The sequence below is a fragment of the Otolemur garnettii genome, unplaced genomic scaffold (assembly GCF_000181295.1).
Source record: "Otolemur garnettii isolate 467f Iridium unplaced genomic scaffold, OtoGar3 scaffold00092, whole genome shotgun sequence".
NCBI classification, from domain to species: Eukaryota; Metazoa; Chordata; class Mammalia; order Primates; family Galagidae; genus Otolemur; species Otolemur garnettii.
The window spans coordinates 2051497-2071667 of NW_003852487.1; the positions used below are offsets into that span (position 1 = coordinate 2051497).

The 20171-nt window shown below is 41.6% G+C and overlaps 1 protein-coding gene across 1 annotated transcript in view; it reads right to left on the minus strand.

Annotated features, from left to right (window-relative positions):
- The window catches only part of SDK1 (sidekick cell adhesion molecule 1), a 1049055-nt gene that overhangs the window by 135086 nt on the left and 893798 nt on the right, over positions 1-20171 (minus strand). Inside the window, exon 22 of the mRNA XM_003795444.1 lies at positions 18982-19103. Within this exon, the coding sequence (XP_003795492.1) occupies positions 18982-19103 (122 nt within the window). The remainder of the gene's footprint in view (positions 1-18981; positions 19104-20171) is intronic.

Sequence of the window (20171 nt, forward strand, 5' to 3'; positions counted from 1 at the left end):
CTGGAGGGTCCACTCCTCCTGGTTCACCAATTGCTGAGACAGGAAACAATTCACCCACTGGGCACCTTTCATATCTGAAGCCCACCAACTGGGCTCTCACACTTCACGCCATCAACCCCCTCCCCTAATCGCCCAGAGCCAAGTGCCAGGCATCTTGGGACAGCCCTAAATGAGGTTCAGAGACTCCAGCTGAGATTGTTCACATGACCAGTGCTAAGCTATTTCACCTGCCTTACCCCTTCCTAGCCTTGGAAGCCACAGCAAAGGCTCCTGCCCACAGCCTTACCCCCCAGGATCCCATGCTCCCCATGTGGCCCCCTGGCGTACTATGCCCCTTCCTCTTGGTATCTGTAATGATTTATCTTTCCAATGCTATTTGTCTCCTAATCTGTTGGACTTACAATACCTGAATAAAAAACTACATTTTAAAATGATCCTAATTATAAGATTTTCATTCTTCTCTTCTCTCTTCTTACAATTTCCTCTTCCCCATGGAAACACACTGTTTACCCTTGAAGGCCCACCTTAAATTTTGCTTCCTACATGGAGCCTTCCTTGGTTACTTTATTACTCATTCACTCTCCCATAACCTCTTGCCAGCAATCCATTATGGCAATTCTCACAATCTCATTTGTACCAAACAGACCACCTCTCAATCCTCCTTTCCATGCCTACCCCCCACAAAGTGTGAGTTCCCAGAGGGAGAAATGAAAAGTTTTCTCCTCAGTAATCTAGTATATAGCATGATACCTGAAACAATGAAACCTATAAAACAGTAGGTGCTTAATAAATGTTTGCTGGATGAATGGATGAATGAATGAAACAAATATAAAACCTAATGAGAGGCAAAATGAAACATACAGGCAAATCTTAAAATCCAGAAGAGATTTAGGATGAAAGAATTATAGCACAGAGTAGTTCTCAAAAAGAACAGGAAAATATTACTCCCATAAAATTTAATTTGGTTTGACAGTTGTGATTTATATATACATTGACCTCTATTTCTCGAAAATGACATTTGTAGTAAAACATTTCCTTCGGTTCTGCCGGGGCTGTCACTTATGCTGCAGTATTTTCTTCTCCTGTGGTAGTTCTAAAACTCCCATTATAGAACCTAAATGGATCTGATAGACTAATGAACAAAAAGGCCACTTTCAACCGTTCATGTTATGCATATTTCCTATGCTGGTGGAGAAATAAGAGGGAAAAGTCATTGTAAGGGTGTTATTATGGACAAACAACCAATAAACATTTTGAAATTTCTGACTGTGTATTTCATTGTTACCTGTCTCCACAGTACCTAAACACTTAAGCAGAGACATTACACCAGAACAAAAGATGAAGCCTGTCTCGGCAAATTTACCCAGATGAACACATTGTTATTGAAGGAGCCATTAGAGACGATGACAGCTCTCCTATGCACACATGACAGACTATTCAAAAATAATGTCACTCTTTTTCTTCCCATTATGAAGAAATTCAACTATAGTCAGGGTTTATTACAATCAAAATGCTGACAGATACTTATCAAAAGGGCTACAAACAGCCCTCAAGTCCACCCATAATGAGGAAAGGAGGAGATATAATTAGTGATTTGAAATCCTCAATTCCAGTGAAAGTAAAGTGATGAGATAAAAAATAGTTGGCTTATGAACCCTGCAAGAGACGGAATGCACTAGAATTTCCTTCACCCCCTTGGAGGTGATAGGTAGCCAGGTGGATAGTTAAGTAAAACAAAGGGCCAGCTCGTAAAAGACAGCTGTTCCCTTTAGCAGGCTGGGCTAACTCAATCCCACCTGTTCTTGGCATTTATCACACCTTCCTTATACATCAGGCCCTGCCCTAGGTGCCCAGACTGGACAGACAAAGTCCCTGCTCTCACTGACCTGTGTTCCTGGGAGGATAAAGATAGTAACCGCCTAACAGATAAACATAGAAAGACAAAAAGGAGCCATGCAAGAGCCCCTTGGGCCTGCTGGAGTTGTCTGCTTCACCACCCAGCAGAGCCCCCCATCTGGAGCCAGCCCAGGCTGTCCTGCCTGTGAGGCCTCATTTGCTGTGAGGTGGGGGTGGGGGAATCCCTCTGCTGAGACAAGCTGGCCCCGTCTCCTAGGACAGGTGAAGTTAATTTCTACTAGGAAAAAGAGACAGGAGATTGCTGGGTTCAACATTTTTCAAGCTGTGAAATTGTGTGGCCCTGTCAGAATGCACTGGAAGTGCCTTCAGCTTAACTCTCCACACACATGCTGGGCGCTTAAGCCCAGGCTGGTTTCTGGCCCCAGAACTGCAGGTCTCCTCATGGGCTACAATTTTTTCCACTCACTGGGGACACAGTCACCTCCATTCTCTGATCATCAGCATTTCCTGCCTCCCATTCTCAGCATGGCAATGATCATGCTGTGCAGGCCCTAGTCTGAGACAACAGCCCTAGGCCTGAGCCTGCCATATGGGGCATTTTGGGGGACTCAGCTCACTCTCCCCTCAGGCCTCTCTTCAGGAGTGAATTCAGGGATAAGCCCTAGAATGTGCTTTTCCTCTGAATCTCACAGTGTCTCAAGCAGCATACTTACAGGACAAACGCTTGTCTTGACTTTATCATTTTTATTATGAATTTCCAATTATGAAGTGTCTAATATGGGCTGGTCCCAGGCTAAAGCTTTCAATGCAATGCTAGTCTCCCAATTGGGTGGCTGGTCCCGGCCACTATTGTCCAGCCCTGCCAGCCAGTGACTTTCACAGACCCTCCCACACCCCAGTGCTCAGGGGAGGGCTCACCTAGTGTTCCTCTTTCATGCCAGCTTTGATGGGTCCCCTGGCCTTGCTGTGGCCACCTGAATCCAAGAAGTCCCATTGGTCCCACCCAGGAAGCAGCCAGCCCCAGTGCTCAATGGAACACGGGAACCACAGAGGCAAAGTGAGCGGATTTAAGCATCTTATTCCAAGGAGCTCCTGGCATTTCCAAACCTCAACATTGTCCCGTTTTGCTTTCCTTAACACTCCTATGGGCTCCTGAAGGGAAAAAAAAGTGACAGAAAATACACACACAGGAAAGCCGACACTTTAGAGCAACATTTCAGGACAGGTCCCCATCGTACATGTCCATGCCTCCTATCTTCACAAGAAAGGTCTTTACACATGATGCCTCAGACTGTGCCCTTGGTGTCCCTCTGCAGAGCCATGTCCCCTGAGCTCTTTTGCTGTCTGGTTTCTTTGCAAGTCCCTTGGAGGCAGGGGCTGCTTTTCACTTGTCTCTGAGGCCCCAGGCTCTAGTTCAGGACTGGAGAACCATGGATGCTTGCATGTAAGGGCTAGATGAAGGAATGGGCAGAAGCAAGTCCGCTGGGAGAGAGCAGAAGAGAATTGAAATTCTGGGGTGATACAGTTGGCTTCAGAACCTCTGGCTGCTCAGGCAAAAGGGGGACAGCTGGGTAGTGTGAACTTTGGTTTCTGGCAAGAAAAATTAGCTATGCTCATCTGCAGAGGCAATGTTTTCCCTAGAATTCACCTCTCAGAGAAATTTATTGCAAAAAGCTTTGGATCAAGGGCATGTTAGGGAACCAGAAAGCTTCATACATCCTATGAGATGTCTTCGCAGGTGACCGCATCAGCAAACAGAAAAAATGAAACGAAGCCTGCAGCCTTCATCCATTACCCCCGAGATTCAGTCCCTATGCCCAGCGCACATAGAGATAGACAACGTTACCTGCCACCCTAACTTTATGGAGGAATGTGTCACTTCTAACGATATGGCTGTGGATGTGCCGGGAGGCCTTGGCATCTGTGGGTGTCCTACCTGGGGGCTCCTGGGCATGCACCTGCTCCATATCCACTGCTCCTTAGTTACCGAGAGATCAGCACTAAACAGACTTGAGCTTTATTTTATTAGCCCATAACACTCTCCGAAACAGTTTCTTCTAAGAAAATGGCCACTATTATGCACAAATAAGCACTAAGTGGGTTTTTTTTTCTTTTTGCTTTCCATTTTCAGAATGAAAACAGTTTTAGCTGTACCCAAAGTGTTACCACTAGCATCTTCATTATAGAAAACTCTGCTCAAAGCAGGCTTTTGAGAAGACTCGATGTTATTTTGGCTATTAGAGCACAGCAAATGGCTGCAAACGGCAGGGGTTTACCGAGGTAACCAAGCAGGCGCCGGGAGTGGCAAACGAAAACATGTAACGTTTGCATTCTCCCCTTTATGGTATGCCATAAAAAACACGGGAAGAGATGTTTTGCTCGCTCTACAGTCAAAGGTTACTAATTAAGCAAAGCATTACTGAGCCAGAAATACCTATAAAAGCTGCTCCTTTTTTTTTTAAACCTACATCTGAGCATCAACTTATTATAGGGCCTTTCAGCAGGCCCTTCCGTGATTAAGATCTTTCATTCCATAACTCACTCAAGGTAACTCTAAGTAATAAAACCTTCTTGGTGCACTTTAAAAAATAATCACAATTTAAAGGAAAATTTTCTGCAAAGAAGGTACAATTGAGAAGTGGATCAAAGGGAAGACATGTAAATGGGTGTTTGGCCGGAGCCCTTCAATCCTGGCTTCTGGAGGGCTACTCTGTGCTCTCTGCCTGGGTTCCATTCCTGGAGCCTTAAGACCTGGTGTCACTTCCTTCACAGGTGCTCCAGTTCAAGCCACTCCTTCCTCAGTGCTCTCCTGGTACCCTAGGAAACCTCTCTCAAATCATCTCCCTGGTTTCTTTGTGACTAAGGGTTGAATAGCCGATTTCTCATCTGGACCATGTGTCCCTGAGTCCTACTTGCTAAATTCTAGCCAGGCCCAGATGTAAAGCAAGAGATGACCACCACTTCTGGAATGAGAGGCTGGAGAGAGAGCAGTAGAGTCTCCCCAGAGCAGAGTAAGCCAGGTTTTGTCTTGCATTTCTTTCAAAGAGGATTAGTTGTGGAATGTTCCAGAAGGCTTCATCTATACATAGTACCACTTACAGTCTTCAGGGTATCTCTGGAGCCTGCCTGGACAAAGGAGCCCACAGACACATGGTTGACAAGAGAAGGAATTAGGGTGAACTAGATCAGGCTTCTCAGAGGACAAGGGAACACAGAATGGGCGGACAGACGAAGCTGGGGACAGCCACAGGCTGCCTTGAAGCCTTGGCAGTTTTCTCAGAGGAAATTAGTTCGGGAAGTACTTCAAGCCCCACAGACAACAGAACTGTGTGTATCTTAGAGAAATAAACTTAACACAGTGTACCGATTTCTCGGCAACCCTTCACAGCAGGTATTACTCTTTATGTTTCACAGCTAAAGAACCTGAGCTGAGCGACTTGCCTAAAGCCACACAGCTAGAAAGTGGCAGAGCTGGGATTCAGGCCCAGTCTTCCTGATCCCAAAGCCTGTGCTGTTTGTTTGTACATCACTACCAGCTTCCTCTTGAGCATCACAAGTTGGCGGTATATTTGCTGGGGGATGAATCAAAAGATTATCTAGGGAATGTGAGGAATGCCTGGGAGGTGGCATGTGGAGTGGAGCAGGATGGAGTTCCTTAAGTGAGGGCAAGGCCACAGTCCTGGTGCTGAGAATGGGAAGAGGGGCTGCAGAATTGCCCTCTCCCGGATGGAGCACAGGTGTCAGGTGGCAATGTGGGTGAGTCAGGGTATATTCTCCTTGAGCCTGTGGAAAGGAAACACTGGTCTTTTTCTAGACTGACCTCGCAGGGAAGTGCCTTTGAAACTGTTTAAAGGGATGCCCATCCATTCATTATTAAAGGTACACTTTCCTATAATAGGTGAGGAGGGACAGGTCTCAAATAAAAATAGGATTGGTTTGGCCAACAAATGGCTAGTCTTTCTAACCTCTGCCATGTCAGATCATGAGATTGTTTTGGGATAATTTAGTCCATTATTGAAATCCAAATCAGCTGTTCAAGACCAAAAAAAAAAAAAATGAATTAGTATAACATAAAATCAGGGTAGCAGTCTATTGGTGCTTTTAATCCAGATGTTGGAAGACAGAAGCAACCTCTTCCGTGGAGCACAAAGAGCCAATAAGAAGAACCATGTCACAGTCATGCTTGCTCCACTCTGCCATTCATAGACTTGCAAAGTTAACTTTACATATCTCAGAAAGAATACCTCTAATGGGATTCTAGTTCTGGCAATGTGACAGATTAAATAATCTAAAAATCCAGAGAAATGCTGGATAGAGTATAACAGCTATCTGTGTAATGCAGTCAAGTGCTTGAAGGGGCAAGGTGAGTATCTAGGAGCCACACATAAGTGGGCAGTGACCCTGCTGGTACCCTGGGGGGACTGCTTATAGTAACTAAGGTAGCAGGGTTTAGTGCTACAGCGGTAAGACCCAGGGCATTCACCCAGTGGAGCCTGGAGGATCTAAACTCCCTCATAGTCTCCAAATCAGACTGAAACCAAGAAGGCTTTCACCTCATTGAAAGGGCTGGCACTAGCACACACCCAAGTATGAGCCAAGAGGCCAATTCGCCTCTCTCCTTCAGCCTGAGCTCTGGGTCAGAGCAGGGAAATGAAAGAAAAAAACACCACTTTGAGAAACTCACAATTCCAGGCCTACCCTATTTTTGGTTTGGGATGCTTAGAGAAAGAAAATATTAAACATGATTATAAAGTACCTGGCAGAGATTTAAATATTAGTATGTCAAAGTGATTAAGGGCAGAGACTTAAAAATAAATGCACGAAAATAATTTGAAAGGCATAGAATGACATAAAAGAATAAATTGAAAGAATGAGTGTAGAATAAGCCACTACTTCTAAAAAAAAGAGTGGCAGATTTAAAGATGTTAATAGAGCTGTTCACAATGAAAGAATGTGCCACTGAAATTCAAAACTCAATGAATAGACTTAAAAAGCTAATTAAACACAGGTCAACAGAGAATTAATTTACCGGAAGCTAGATCTGAAGAAATTACTTAGAAATGAAAATATGAAGCAGATGCTAAGGGACATGGAGGATAGGATGCGACTGTGTTCCCATATCTAATTTGAATTCCAGGAGGAAAGAAAAGACAGAAGAGAAGAGAGGCTATATTGAAAACAGTCATCACGGAGAGTTTTCTAGGAGACATAAATTTTCAGATTCAAAATGTTCAATAAATCCTGAAGCGGGATTTAAAAAGGACCCTCCAACCTGAAGTGTAGTAAAATTCCAGAACACAAAAGACAAGAGATCTTAAAATACTAGATTACCTACAAAAAAATAAAAACTAGTCAGGAAACAAGCTTCAAAATTAACAATAGAAACAAAAAGAAAATGGGGCATCATCTTTAAACCCCTTAAGACATACTACTATAATTAGAATATTAAACAATCATATAGAGAATGGCTTTGAAGTAAAGATATTCCCAGAGCATCCAGTACTGACCACAGGGAAACTTACCATTCACAAACCTGCACCTAGAGAACGACCAAAAGAAACACTGAAGGAAAAGGAAATTGAACCTGGTAGGAACGCAGGAAACAATGACGATCAAAGAAAATGGCAAGCATGTGGTAAAATCTAAGCAAGCAGTCACTATGAGACTAGATGCCCATAATGATCACTGCCTTTGGGGATAAAAACAAAGTAGAATTGAAATACTGGACATATAACAAGTAAGACTTGATTGAAATTTTGGAACTTTAAAATTCTGAACCATGGAAGAAAGGTAGAAATGAAGATTAACTTTATACTTTGAGAACTTCAGTTTTCATGTGAAAAATGTAAGGAAAGTCTTTATCCTTCCTTCCCGGAGCAGGGGGTGAGGTAGTCCAGTGTGGGGTCAGGACCTTTGCAAAGATGTCCAAGAAAAGTGGCATTCTATGGGGTGGGCCATACACAGGGGAATCAGCAAATAAATAAACTACTGGAAGGATACTGGAAGCCAGAGAAGGGCTAGCTTAAATGTGGAAAGAGGGCAGCTCAGATAAACTGATGGTTTTGAATTGTATTTGGAGGGGACGGTGTGAAATAATGCTGTTCAGAACATGTAGATCCATCCGGAAGTTGATCTAGCTGTAGAAACATGGGCTCAGGTGCATGTGCATTTCCTATCTCTGTGTAGTGAGAGGGCCTGGGAGCAGTGACACCGCAGCAGCAATGACCACACCTATGCCACAGATCTTGGTCTCTAAATATCACTCTCCACTTAAATGACCAGAAGTTTCTTGGAGAAATAGCTGGGGAAGAAGAGAGAAAGAACACAATAAGCTGAGACTATCTTGTGTAGTCAAGTAAGGAAGTGCTCAAAGAGTGATGTGATTATGTTAAAAGAACACAGAATCCAGATGAAAGGGCCTCCCTTTGGCAAACGCAGAGAAGTCTGAGAAGCAAAACAAATAATTACAGCAATGAATTAAAATCTGTGAAATAAAATAGGAAGTCATGAGTCTGTATTGCTATAAATAAATGAATAAATAGAGGAGAAGAGAAGGCTCTCTCTTACAGTAAAGGCCACCCAGGCTGGGTGCAGTGGCTCACATCTATAATCCCAATACTTGGGAGGCCAAGGCAGGTAGATTGTCTGAGCTCAGGAGTTCGAGACCACTCTGAGCAACAAGGAGACTCTATCTCTAAAAATGGCTGGGTGTTGTAGCGGGCGCCTATAGTCCCAGCTACTTGGGAGGCTGAGGCAAAAGAATTGCTGGAGCCCAAGAACTGGAGGTTTCTATAAGCTGTGATGCCATAGCACTCACAGAGGGTGACAGAGTAAGACTCTTTCTCAACAAAAAAGAAACAGTAAAAGGCCACCCAATAAATATAGAAAAATGATTGGATTAAAACATTGATACTGCCATCATTGTGCTGATTAATTTACGCAAGAAATATCAGTCCATGACAAAACTAGTGTATAAAAAAGGAAAGGGAAATGAGACTTCTATATAATTTCAAAGTATGTCTACAAAATCTTTATTATTTGCAAAGGAAGGAGAATAACCTTATGATGGAGAAACCTGGCAAACACTATCTTCATCAAGTGAGCAGAATTAACTCCACCAACGATGCAGCATATCAACATCAGAGCAAACCCACAAGGTGCAGTGGGAGGAACGCAGCATCAATTCCCCAATATTCTGACCAAAAATGTGTTATCTAGAACTAATTGGGAGGAAACGTCTGAGAAATCCAAATGGAGGGATAATCTAAGAAATGACTGGACTGTAATTATAAGACAGTCAAAGTCTCAAAAGTCAAGAAAGACTTGAGACTGGAGGACACCAGGAAGACGTCACAACTGGATAAAGCCTATGTCCTAGTTTGGATACTTCAGCTGCTGAGGACATTTTGGGACAACGGGCAAAACTTGGATGGGGCCTTTGGGTGAAGGGCAGCACTCTGTAGGATTCTTAAAACTCTTCTGTAGTTTCTATAATACTTTCAAAATGAAAGGTAAAGATTTAGCTTCAAGGAAATTGAAAACTCCAGGTAAACAAATAGCTGTAGGCTGACTTGAGCTACCCTGAGCGTAAAGCAGCCCAGGAGACACAAACATAGGGTCCTGGGTCAGCTTGTGGGCTTTGTGTCATAGGGCCATTGCTCTGAGTACCCAAAGACAGACTGGGGGCATGTGACCCTGTGCAAACCTGGGGAAGGGGCATGCCTACCACTAGGAAGGCCCCAGGCTTGCCCAGGTTATTCTTCCTGCAGAACTAAAACCTTTACACCTCTGGGGGAGAGCCACTGCAGAGAGAGGCTGGCTAATTGAAGCAGACTCACAACAGAAATGGCAGACAATTAATCCACTCTGTCCCCAAGCTGTATAAACATAGCAATGCCCCAGACTCCACCCAGAGGTTCTGATGGGGTCTGGTCATTGTTGTGTTTTAAAATCTCCCCACCCACAATGTGCATCCAGAACTGAAAAGGTCTGAGCACTTCCAAGACGCCCAGGAGTTCCTGGCCTGTGGCAGCCGAGGTCAGGTGGCAGCAGCCGTGCCTGAGGGCTGAGAAATGCCAAAGGCAATCAGGTCTTTATGAAAACTGTTGAGAAAATAAACAATTGATCTTAAAAATCAAGCCAAACCAACAATCAGAAAAATCCAAGTTCATGTATGAATATGGATACAAAAATCTTAACCCCAAATGAAACCAAACAAAATAAACATCATGACCAAACGGTGTTTGTCTCAGGAACACTGGAATGGCAAAAAATTAGAATAGCAACATAAATCATCTTACCTAGAGACGAAAGTAAAAAATCCATACAAATGACTGAATGGATAAAAAAAATTTGATTAAATTTGTTATGATTTTTTAAAAAGCAAAGAAACACTAAAACAAAACATTAAAACTCCTAGCAAACCAGGATAAGAAAAGAATCATCTTAACCCAATACAGGCTAGCGTGTGCTCTCTCTCTCTATGTATAAATATCCTACTATAAATGTTGTAAATGTCATACTTGAGGATAAAACCTTAAAATAATTTTTTCAAGTTAGTAATAAAACACACTTTGGCTTCTATCACTGCTCCAATTCAAACAACACACGAGGTACTAGTCCTCCCAGTAAGATTACAAAATAAAAAGAAAAAAGACACAAGGGTAATCACTCTTGTGATTCTCCCCCATGTACACGGTATTTGGAAGTAAACATTTCTCAAAAAAAAAAAAAAAGACACAAAAAAAAGAGAAAGAAACGATACAAAGCTCTCAAAAGAAGAAACACAACTATCACTATAAACAGATAGTGTCAATTCTTTATAGCAAATGACAATGCAACTAACAGACTGAAAAGAGAATTCCCAGAGTTGTTGACTGCAATACCAATACACCAGGCTGGGCAGTGCAGACTGTCAGGGCTCAGGTCTAGACTCCAGGGTCTGGCTGTGTGACTCCAGCAAGTAACTTCACCCCTTACATCTTATCTGTGAATCAGGCTAATAACCGCAGCCAGAGAATCAATGTGAGGCGTAAACATGCTAATATATATATTTTTGATTGTAAACAAGATTTTATTTTCCTCAGATACCCTTCCCTTTTTGAATCATCAGTTTTCTTGCAAGCAATTTTCACATCAAGGTTTTGTAAAGAAGCTTTTGTGGTAACTGATTTTGTCCTTTCATCAATAAGTATATATTAAATGCCTGTGAAATACATCATTATTGACCTGGAGGGCTAAGAGAGGGAGGGCTGCTCTAAAAAAAATTAGTAATGGAAACAACTTGCACAAACATACTTGTTACATGCTTTGTATTATCAACTAATAGTTAGTTGATTAAGTAAGAAGTGATTAAAAACCAGAATAAAGAGAGGAAGTAGGATTTTTGATAGGTATTAGCAGGGCATTTTCAAAAGGAGAAGCACCTCAGTAGGAAAGTCTCTTATGGGAATGATATTACTTCAGACATACGTCATCCTAACTTTTATAACAAGATAAAGTACAAATACTCAGGTTTAACCAATCAGTTGGCCCCATTTCTCTACTCTTAATTTTTCATTAACTAGCAGTCTTCCACTGTTTGATTTGTTAATAATACCTGAAATAATAATAAATGCAGAATGACACAAATGGAAAAAAGATAATGTCTTTTGCAGCAATTTGGATGGAACTAGAGGCCATTATTCTAAAATGGAAAACCAAATGCCACAAAACATGTTAATATTTGTGGAAGAACTTAGAATACAGAAAGTTTATTAAATAAATAAAAATAATTCAAAAACCAACTGTGGGTCCAGTGCAGTGGCTTATGCCTACAATCCCAGCATTATGGAAGACCAAGGCAGGAGGATCATTTGAGGCCAAGAGTTCAAGACCAGCCTGAGTAACACTGCCAGACTCCATTTCTTAAACCAAACTTAGCTGAGCATGGTGGTTAGCACCTGTAGTCCCAGCTACTTCAGAGAGTGAGATGAGAGAATTACTCAAGCCTGGAGTTGGAGGTCGTAGTTAGCTATGATGATGTCACTGCATGCTAGTCCAGGAAACAGAGCAAGACCCTATCTCTTAAAAAGAAAAAAAAGAGAAAAATCAATTGCATTCTTATATGCCAGCAATAAAGGCAGAGAATGTCATTAAAACATGCATACATTAATTAATCCTCACTGCAATCCTTGCAGACAGTACCACTGATCCCATTATTAGATGAGGAGCTTAAGGCTCACAAAAAAGTTGAGAAATAAGTCCACCATCACAGAGTGAGGAAATGGGTGCCAAAAAAGGGGAGCCAGGTGTGCCTGGCCCCAAACTCACATTCATAGTATTACAACTTCTGAGGCACGATGATCACTTGCAGTTTTCTTGCCTTTCAGAGCAGGATGAAGGCAAGAAGAGATAGGTTAGAGTTTTGCCAAGAAGAAAGTAACTGACAAAAGTTGATTTAAACAAATGGATCATATTCCTGGATAGAAAGAGTCAATGTCACAATATACCAGCAAGAGTAGACAGGAAAACCCTAAAAAAGGTACGTGTCAAGCTGTGTGTGTGTGTGTGTGTGTGTGTGTGTGTGTGTGTGTACTGGTGGGTGTTAAGAGAGACCTTACCAGATTTGAAAACATATTAAAGCCTTTATAATTAAACAACGTGGAAATAGTGAATAGCCAGACTAATGGAATGGAATAAAAAGTACAGAAAAAGATCCAAGTGCATACGAGAATTTAATGTTACACATCAGGAAGAGAAACAAAGTGGACTTTTTAATAAATGACATTAGAACAGTTACATAGTTATTTGCAAAGTTATAAAAGTGGAGTCAGACCTCACTCCATATATAAGGACAAGTTCCAAATGGTTGCAGTTCTAAATATAAAAATGAAATCATAAAAGTGGTAGCAGAAAATTGGGTGAATTCCTTTATAACCTGAAAATGAGGAAAACTTGTCTACCTATGATTCAAAATCCAAAAGCATGCAAAAAAAGATTTATAACATAGGCTTCAATCTTTTTTGCATGGCAAAAAATGTAAACTTATTTCTGATGTAAATGCAAAATGTTACAACTTATAGTAGAAGGATTTGGCAGTGTCCAAAAAGTTTGTATGTCCATCCATTATTTGATCCAGCAACATCACTCCTAGGAATCTACCCCAAAGATACACAGTGGCAAAAATACAAAATGATTATGCAAAAGTCTGAAAAAAAACCTTTAGGCAGGACAATGGTTCTCACCCAAAAATAGTCAGACCCTAATTCCCAGATCCTGTAAGTATGTTACCTTGCATGGCAGAAGAGACTTTGCAGATATAATTAAGGTTAAAAGTGGAGCTTATTCAGATGGGTCCAATGTAATCACATGAGTCATCAACAGTAGAAAAGAGATGCACAAGAGTGGGCCACACAAATGAGATGGAAGGAGGAGAAAGATGAAAGTCAGGAAGGACTCAACCTGATGTGGGTGACTAAAGATGGAGGAAGGGGCTTGAGTAACAAAACGTAGTAGCTTCTAAAACTGGAAACGACTATGGCTGAGAGTCAGCATGGAAATGGGACCTCAGGCACCTGTGGCTCAGTTGGTAGGGTGCTGGCCCCATATGCCAAGGGTGGCGGGTTCAAACCCAGCCCTGGCCAAACTGCAACAAAAAAATAGCCAGGTGTTGTGGCAGGCGCCTGTAGTCCCAGCTACTCAGGAGGCTGAGGCAAGAGAATCACCTAAGCCTAAGAGTTGGAGGTTGCTGTGAGCTGTGACGTCACAGCACTCTACTGAGGGTGATAAAATGAGACTCTGTCTCTATAAAAAAAAAAAAAAAGGAATTGGGACCTCAGTCCTATAGCGACAAGGAACTGAATTCTGCCAACAATCTGAATGAGCTTGAAAGCAAGTCCTTCCCAAAAGCGTCCAAAAGAAACACTGCAAAGGACTCTTTGATTTTAGCTTGTGAAACTCATGCTGGAAGTCTGACCTACAGAACTGTAAGCCACTAAGTTTTTGGTGGTTTTTTATGGCAGTGATATAAAACTAATACACGTCCCAAGCATTCATCAATAATCAAGCCCTGGCTCCTGCATGTTAGGGAGGCCTGTCCAAGTGTGAGGAGAATTGAGGACGCTCTGCACACACAGACACACAGGGACTGACAGAGCACATCGTCAGGTATGACAGCAAGGTTCTGTGTCAGGAAGAGGGGGATGCAAAGGTGTATATCTGCACATGTTGTAAAAAAAAAAAAAGAATGAACCATAAATCCAATAAATATGTTTATCTGTGAGATAGAGCAGCAGCAGGGAAAAGAAGACAAAGATGAATATAAACTTCTCTGAATATAATAATTTTATTATTTTAGCTTTCAGATCTTATCAGTGAGTTACCTACTCAAAAATAAATTTAGAATGTTCCAAAAATCTTTTAAAAATAAAATGATTTTAAAAGAAAATCATTGCTAAAAATTAAAGCAAAACGAAACAAAATAAAAATCCTATAATAAATAAACTTAACTCTGTACCAAGTTGGTGACATAACCACAGAAAGAAAAAAAAATTATGTGGCATTAAAACTTGATATTTTGACTACACATCCATGGTGTAATATATTGTAAGAAAAAACACTCAAATTTCATTCGATAATCTTATTTTTGGCCATAACACTAAAATTGCTTTTTAACTCAATATAACAATAGGGTAAAGAAAACAATTATTTCTAAAAAGCAAAATGTTAGTGTAAGGGAAAAGCATTTAAAATATGAATTCAAGGTTAGTAATATTATATTTCAATTGGAAATAGTAGCATGAAGTCAGGATGTCTTAAAAAATGTATTTCCTTTTTCTGTTCACTGGGAAGGTCCAGAAGCAACAATGAGTTGGTAACAATGAGTGCTCACCCACCTCAGTGTCTAGGTAAAGGTTTTTAAACACCATTTGAAACCAAAAATTCGTGTAGAAACAACTCAAAATGAGGATAGGGTAGGAAGGCACAATATGATTCTAGGACATTCTGCTGTATTAGAAAACAAATAAATCATCAAAGACTGAGTCCGCATGCCAAGAGGCCCAGAACATGAGTTGCCCAGGCCAAAGGCTGATTTGGGGTTCCAAAAGAATAATGACTATAGGTGACTGAAACACACTGAAGATATTAAACTCTATGCCTTCATAGAGACTCAGGGAAAGAGATAGCAGGGCAAGAAAAGAAAGAGAGAAAGAGAGAAAGAGAGAAAGAAAGAAAGAAAGAAAGAAAAATGTGTTTAACATTGGAAGTAACTAGGGAACCAAGTCCTCACTCTGAAAATTGGCAATTAAAGGGAAAGAATTAAGCATTTATTCTGCCTTCCTGTATTTTAGGATAACTAGACAGTCTGAGGGATGAGAGGAAGTGCTTCAGTTCAGAGTTCCAGCTAAGAAATAAGGAAAGATTGATAAAGTTAACATTTTGAATATCCTAAGAAAATAATTAATTCAGGCAAAGATCATGGATAGATGAGACCATTAGAGAAAAAGCTGATGGGGGAATTGAGAATGCAGGAATTGTGCTGTTACGACCTGCTGTTCAAGTCAGCATACCTAAGAATGTGGCAACTATGAGTGTACAGCACTACCTAGGAAGCTCCTGGAAGGAAGGAAGGAAGAAGGAAGGAAGAAGGAAGGTAGGGGTGAGGAATGAAACCTAACAGCCTTTGCAATGATCTTCCAGTTTGCAGGACGTGGGGGAGAGGAATAAGTCAGGTGATGCCACAGGGAAGTGAATAGGTACATCTCCAGTTCCATGTTCCATGGGACAGGTGGCTGGGTTTTGTCCAAAAGGTAATGGCAAGGGGGGAAGGGCAGGAGTAGAGGTGGGGGTGCTCCTCTCGATTAACAGAGATTTCATGTACAGCAACACAAAGCAGAGGAAGGGTGCTTGGGGACGAGCAGGTCTGGTGGGAGGGATGCCAAGGGGTACAGGGCACTTTCCGGGGAGATGGATATGCTCATCATTTAGATTGTGGCGATGCCTTCCCAGGTGCACAAGTAGGTACAGCTAGGTCAAAACTTACCAGACAGTCCACCGAAATACATGCAATTCATTGTACGTCATTTATAGCCCAGTAAAGTGGTTTAAAAATATTTTTTAAAGATAAAAGACATGATAATTAAATGCATAACGTGAACCTTGTGTGGATACTGCGTTCATCAAACCATAGTAAAAAAATGTTTTTGGAAAGTTTGGGAATTTTTTTACTTAATTTTACCATGGGTAACAATGCATTATGAAAGAAAGTATCTATATTTTAATATAAAGAGGGTTTTTTTTTTCATATTTCAATACAATATCTTTAGTTGAAAAGTAATGCAAAAAAAGTTCTGATGAGCAAAACATCATAAACAAATGCAAGATTCCTAGGACAGGATGAAGGCGTTCTGCACGCTGGGAGCTTGTCTTTTTAACATACAGTTTTCATTGAAGTGAGACATACAGGCAAGTTCACAGACCACATACATATGCACAAAATAAGCACATACACAATCCGGATCCTGGTATTCCAGAATCTTCCTTCCAGCTGTACCCTATCCCGTCAGTCAATGATAACCACAAGCTCCCCAACCCCCGCCCCAGGAACTAGTATTCGAACACCAGATTAGACTTTCCTGTTTTAGAACCTCATATAAAAGGAATCATACAGTATATACTCAAATTAGGAGTTTGCCATCTTTTCCTCAACATAAGTTTATGAAATGCATCCATACTGGTGTGTGTACTTTTATTTTAGACAGGCATGTGAAATATGTGGAGGTGAAATGACAAGTGGTCTGAACTATGCCTCAGAATACATCAACAATAAAAGGGGATTGATGCATATGGCAAAATCTTGAACAGCGCTGAACTGGGGGATGGGTATATGGAGGGTGATTATATTATTCTTTTTCCTTTCAGGTATAATTACATATTTTTAAATTAAAAATACATATGTATCAAATAATCAAATAGATTGTGAGACACAGGCATGAAGCCAGTAAACTGTGCTGTGTCATTTCTTCTTGAGCAAACTAGAACTCACACTCCCCAGATTCTCCCGCATGGGAGCCTTGTGATAGTGGAGTCCCAGCAGAAGTGTGACCCATTTCCAGGCCTTCTCTGAAGCACAGGATAGAGCTCTAGCTTGTTGTGCCATGAAGATGTCGCTAGGGTTTCTGTTTCAGTGCCCGACCTACCCTAGCCTAGCAGCACATTTCTAATGCTGGCAGTGAGCACTGCCACCTCCACCATCATGGTGCTCAGCCATAGGGCACAGTCAGACACAGGAAGACCAAACCAGGAGCTTCCTCGTGGAATGGGCCTGACTCCTTCTCCTGACAGACTTTAAGATTTTAAAATTGGGCTCGGTGCCCATAGCTCAGTGGTTAGGGCGCCAGCCATATGCACTGGGGCTGGTGGCTTCGAACCTGGTGTATGACTGTTAAACAACAATGACAACAACAAGAACAAAATAGCCAGGCACTGTGGTGGGCGCTTGTAGTTCCTCCCACCTACTTGGGAGGCTAAGGCAAGAGAATCGCTTAAGCCCAAGAGTTTGAGGTTGCTGTGATGCCACGGCACTCTCTCTACTGAGGGCAACAGTAAGATTGTCTCAAAAAAAAAAAAAAGATTTTAAAATTGGTTTTCATAAGATATCATGTTTCTTCTCCTGTATTTCCACCAAAGTGTTTTAAGAAGTTTGCTTTTATTATTTTGGTCTTCATTGCCTGGGCGTTTGTTTTTTTAAGCGATGTGAGGTAGGAATATACACCACTATATTTCCTAAGTAAACAATCATTCCTGCTTCATTCCTGTCTAGATAGCTCACACCTTCAGGATCCTACATAGATTTCCAGAAACGTTCACTTAATGAAACTTTTGAAGATGTATACAGGATTGGTTCCCTAATTTATGGCCAATTTCCAGAAGAGAATTGTCTTACAATATAGTACAAGTACAGTCATGAAAATCACTAGGATTTTACTACAGACAATAACTATTTTGGAACTTTACTACTGCTCATAATTTGGCTCTTTATCTTTTTTCTCCTGCTTTTATTAGAACATGGAGCTGGTGGGTTGTGTCGCTTTCATCAATGTCAGTGTGATCCTCTTCACATCAGATCTGCTCAGCCCCTGACCCTCTGGCTACTGCTGATACACTGGAAGCCAGTCTTACAGTGGTCTCCCCTTTCCAGGCCTGTGTGCTGGGCTCCCAGCTCTCTCAGGCTCCTCCATCCCCCCTACCTGTAGGCCTCTTCCCCACCACCTGCCTCCTTTCTGCCTCCAGATGTGACCTGTCCCTCTCCTAGCAGTGGGTTCTTCTCTCCTCCCAGGGGAGAACTTTTTTCCTTTACAGCAGAAATTTTGTGTGTTTTTGTCGACTGCCATATCCCCCATGCCTAGAATAGAGATAGAACAATATCTCTCTAAAAATACTGTTGAATGAAGGCTAATTTTAAGACAGAAATGTTCTTCCAGATAATCCTAATAGCTAAAGGTGATACAGAATTTTTATAAAATGGCTGGGCCTGGTGGTTCACACCCATGAGCTCAACACTTTGAGAGGCTGAGGTAGAGGATCCCTCAAGCTTAGAAGTTCAAGACCAGGATGGGCAACATAGTGAGACCCTGATCTCTACAAAAAGAAAAATAAAAAAATTACATGGTGTGGTGGCTTACTCCTGTAGCCCCAGATACTTGGGAGGCTGAGACAGGAGGATCATTTGAGCTCAGGAGTTCAAGGTTACAGTGAGCTTATGACCATGCTACTATACTCTAGTCCAGGTGACAGAGGGACACCTTGTCTCTGAAAACAATTTTTTTAATAGTAAGAAAATAAATTAAAAAAATAAATTTAAAAAACCCAGTCAACTATGCTATTAAATGCTAGGTATCTATTTTGAACTATGACTTGAATTTTAGCCCTTATGACCCCTTTTCCTTTTGCCTAGGAGCATCCTGATTTTCCCTGGTCTTTCCACATCTTGTCCCAGCATTGGAGTTGTCTCCAGTGTCTGGGTCTCCTCCTCCCTGCTCACCCCTACGTCCACTCCACTTGTTGATCAGTCTATCTGCCTCAAGTACAGGTCCTAACATTTTTCTCCAAAAATGCCAGCTCTCACTTTCATGAGACACATACCTGACCCTCAACAACCCATCTGGAGATGGACGTCTTCCCATCGTAGCCCGGTCGGAACTGAAGAGTGGCTGAGCGAGGGCTAATGTTAGAAATGACCAGATTTGATGGGGCACCAGGGAGGTCTGGAGATGAACAAGAGAGGAAAGGTGGAAATTTAGATTCTGTCACAACTTAGAAAAGGTATCAAACATGTCAGCAGGTAAACAGTTTTAAAATGATTCTGTACCAAACAAGGATTGTTTTTAAAACCATGAAGCTTTCCCCACGAATATCATCACAGCCTGGGTTTACTTTAATAGGGCCACCCTTGGGCTCCATGCCATCCAAGGTACCATTAGGAGACATCATGAATGTGGCCTCCTAGATGACAAAATCCCCAGATACTCAGGAGGCTGAGACAAACTCAGAAGGCAGGAATCACATCTTATTCATCTCTGTAAATAGCAGGCAATTAATAGACACATGCTGCATGAAACAAGGATGAATGAACATAATTCTTCCTAATTCCTGAAACAACACAAAGAATCAAAGGCCATGTTCTCTTTCACAATCAACATGTGCCTTGGAAGGGTGCATGGAAGAATGTAGAAATCCAGTTTTGCTTCTAGGCAGCATGACGTGGGTAAGTGTTCAGGGCTTGAGCCTTAGGCTTCTTGGGTCTGGTTTCCAAGACAACCAAATTCAGGTGAAAGTGCAGAACTCTTCTCATTCCACTGTATTCAGTTGCTCGGGCAACTAAATAAGGTGCAAGGTGGCTTCTGAATAAAACTCCCATCATCTGATAGTACCTAGGGCTTAGGCCTACTCATATAGACTAATGACCCTTTGGTAGAGACTGCTCTCCAAAGAGCCTCTCCCACTATGAAGTATAACACTGTTGAGTTCAAAGTGAGAGCTTTTATATTATCATGCAATGCAAAATACCCTAGAGGAAGATAAATGGGATAAAATAGAAAAAAAAAAGCAAATGAATGCAAGTGCAGCTTTCAGACTGCACTCAGGAATGATTTCCTAACTTACCATTGCTTGAGTATTTAAAACCCAAGCATAGGGACAATAAAACTACTTTGGTGATCAATTCAGTGTTGGCACAGGCAGGGTCTCTAAGATCTCAAGGGTCCTTTCCACATCTTGTTTAATGAATTTGAAGCAGAAATGTTTAAATGGAAGGATAAGTGACTCTTTTCCTT